We start from the raw sequence: 2,838 nt of genomic DNA, 5'->3' as shown, positions 1-2,838 counted from the left end.
TCTGGGACATCAGCCCGCTTGCCCCTCCGCGGGGCCCAAGTGGAAAAGAAAATACTGAGTGCACAGTCGGTGCCCAGCTTGACAAAATACAGGCAGAAAATGCGTTTCTTCTAATATCTGGGCTTTTATTACAAGTAATGTTGCAGGAAAAGTGTCAGCTGTGTAGAAACACATGAGTACGTGAAATTCAGCTATTTATATTGACTCAGAGAAGAAGGGGAAGCGGGTGGCTGGAGGTGAAGAGCTGATACGGGGGACAGCAAATGGTGGTGCGTGAGGTTGGGGTGGAGGGTTCCATACCATTTGGCTGCCTTGGGGTGTTTCACCATGCCAGCTGCCCAGTACCAAACTTGTGAGACCCCATCTTCCCCCCTGAGTTTCCCTTCTGTCATTGCAGAGAAGTCACTTTTTGGGACATCGGCTGCAAGGCAAATATGACATAATAGTCATTGGAGTTAGCAGGTCACCATCACAGGTCCCTCCTCACAGGCAAAGCAAGAGCCTTGGCTGTCCCCCAGTTCCCCATGTTCATGCTTGCAGGGATCTGAAAACCAACTCACAAACTGAAATTTTTAGGATCAGTGTGCCAAAACCAAAGTCCCAGCAGGTGGCAGACAGGGGAGCTTGGCATTCGGCGTTTCTGACAGATCCAGACATCCCCGTCACAATGGATTACTGGAACTACTACATCAACAACATCCTGGCTGACAGGAACATTGATGATGTGGCTATCGTGGGCTTCTGTGACAACAAGTGCGTGTGGGCGGCCAAACCAGGAGGGCTCCTTGCAGCCATCTCACCTCAAGAAGTGGACTTGATCACAGGCCAGGATCAGAAAATGTTCTTGCTAACAGGAATCACTGTAGCTGGGAAGAAGTGCAGTGTGATTTGTGATAACCTGCTGGTGGATAAAGACAATGTGATGGATGTCAGAATCAAAGGCAACAACAGCAGATTTGTTTGTATTGGCAAGAGCTCCTCTGCCCTGGTCTTCCTCATGGGCAAGAAGGGAGTCCACAGAGGAGCCCTCAACCAGAAGGTCCACAATATGATTGATAACATGAAAGTATGAAGCCAAACAGACATCTTCTGCCTGAACACTGGCTCACAGTCATTGCCTGTGGGGGACCTCAGCTGGACTAAGGCCTTTGGACAAAGTGACTTTGACCTTGAGAAGATTCCAGTCTACCCTTGAGAGAATAAACAGGAACAAGAAGAGCCGCAAGGTGAACAAGTTTGTCGAAAGTGCTGACAGCAGACTGAGGTGTATGTGTTCCTTTGTCGGAAGTGCTGAGTTGTGATGAACTGTAAACATAGTAACTCTGAACCAATGAGAAGAAGACACATCTGGAGAGAGTATAAATAGATGAGGAAGAAAAACTAAAAAAAAAAAAAGCTTTTTGTGCTACGCCAACACTTGTTGTCTTGTCGCTTTGTCCGTCCCGACCGTGACAATTGCTGTAGCAGAGAAGGGAAATAAACCTGGTTTTATTGCATATGTCTTTGCCTGCTTCTTTCACGTGGGAGGGTTGCTGAGCAGGCAGCAGTGCTGGGATGTGCACAGTCTACCTAATCAACTGTGGTGCAGAAGGGAGTAACATGTACATTCCTCATCTGGATGCTTGGTATTACTTGCATGGTCTCCCAGCCATCTTGGGTAGTTGCTCCCTGTTACTTTCATTTGACTGACTGATTTTGAGGTGAAGGTCTCCAATAATATTGGCTTTGGGAAAGGGCAGGAGGGAGGGCAATTCCTTTGCCTTCTTGCTCACTACTTTGTTGTTTAAATCATGCCCTAATGCCAGTCCTGGTTTTTGAGGCCTTTCTCCTTCCACAAGTAGGCCACAGCAGTAAGGATAAGCAGGACTTGTGTTTGTTTTGAATTTGACCCTGGAACAAGCACAGCTCATTCTGGAGCTACCCTATTGACCAGCAGAGCCTTGTGCTGCTGTTGGACTGTGTGCAAGGTATGTGCAGAGGTAGTCTGCCACCTGCTCACTTTCCACGTCATTTGAAACTCCTTCTTATGCTACTTTACTGAGAAAATTGGGGGTTTTTACAAGGTAAGTCACCTGTCTTGTGTCTGTGGCGTGGAGATCATCTTTGCACTCTGCTCAGTCACGCTGTCTGTCTTCAAGATCACAGGTCTCTGTAAGCTTCCCAGGACACCCAGGAGGACACGGAGCTGTGCTGAGCACTGCAGTTTTCCTCCTCCATTCACCAGTACAGCACTCCCCTCCTGCTCCCACTTGTAACCCTAAATGGCCAGCCTGAAATGAGGCAGAACTGGTGCACTTCAGATGGGACTATTCAAGGGGTATCCCTGGCAGGGCCGAAATCCTCATGCATGGTCTTTCCTTGCTCCATTGCTCCTGGCAGCTGCCTGGCAGTGAGCCTGAATCAGGCTGTTAATCATCTCATTTAACAGGGAGTCAATATTTTGTAATTTAATTGAATTTACACAGAGATCTTTAATCTGCAACCGCACTCACAGGAGCAGAAGAACACTGTAAGGGGAACCAGACATCTAATGTATTGGCAACTCTTCAACAAAACTGCAGTGACTGACTGATTAGTAGGCACTGTCTGATAAGCAGTGCTTACAAGCATGAATCAAAACAATTCAATGTAAGTACTAAAGGGAAAAAACGCAAACTGGTTTTAGAATCTAATAAAAGCAATGCATCAAATGAAATAAATAAATTACAAAAATATATTAATATTTATGCTGGCCACAGGTTTTTCAAAAAGCATGGGCATTCTTAATGAACATTGCTGCTTAGTTTCACAAGTGTAAAGCAAACATGAGTAAGCTATCTTCTGCGATTTCTTGAGCGC

At 46.4% G+C, this 2,838-nt stretch overlaps 1 protein-coding gene across 1 annotated transcript; it reads left to right on the top strand.

Moving 5' to 3' along the window:
* The first annotated feature begins 667 nt into the window (after nucleotides 1–667).
* On the top strand, nucleotides 668–1,072 carry PFN3 (profilin 3). Its single transcript, XM_010182618.1, has one exon. The coding sequence runs from the start codon at nucleotides 668–670 to the stop codon at nucleotides 1,070–1,072; it is 405 nt and encodes a 134-aa protein (XP_010180920.1).
* The last annotated feature ends 1,766 nt before the right edge of the window (nucleotides 1,073–2,838 follow it).

Source organism: Mesitornis unicolor, unplaced genomic scaffold (assembly GCF_000695765.1).
Source record: "Mesitornis unicolor isolate BGI_N332 unplaced genomic scaffold, ASM69576v1 scaffold49554, whole genome shotgun sequence".
NCBI lineage: Eukaryota > Metazoa > Chordata > Aves > Mesitornithiformes > Mesitornithidae > Mesitornis > Mesitornis unicolor.
Note: the sequence above shows the minus strand (reverse complement) of the source record. Positions and strands in the feature narration are given on the sequence as shown.

Coding starts and splice junctions, on each gene's coding strand:
- PFN3 (XM_010182618.1), top strand. CDS start 668: ATGGATTACTGGAACTACTACATCAACAACATCCTGGCTGACAGGAAC.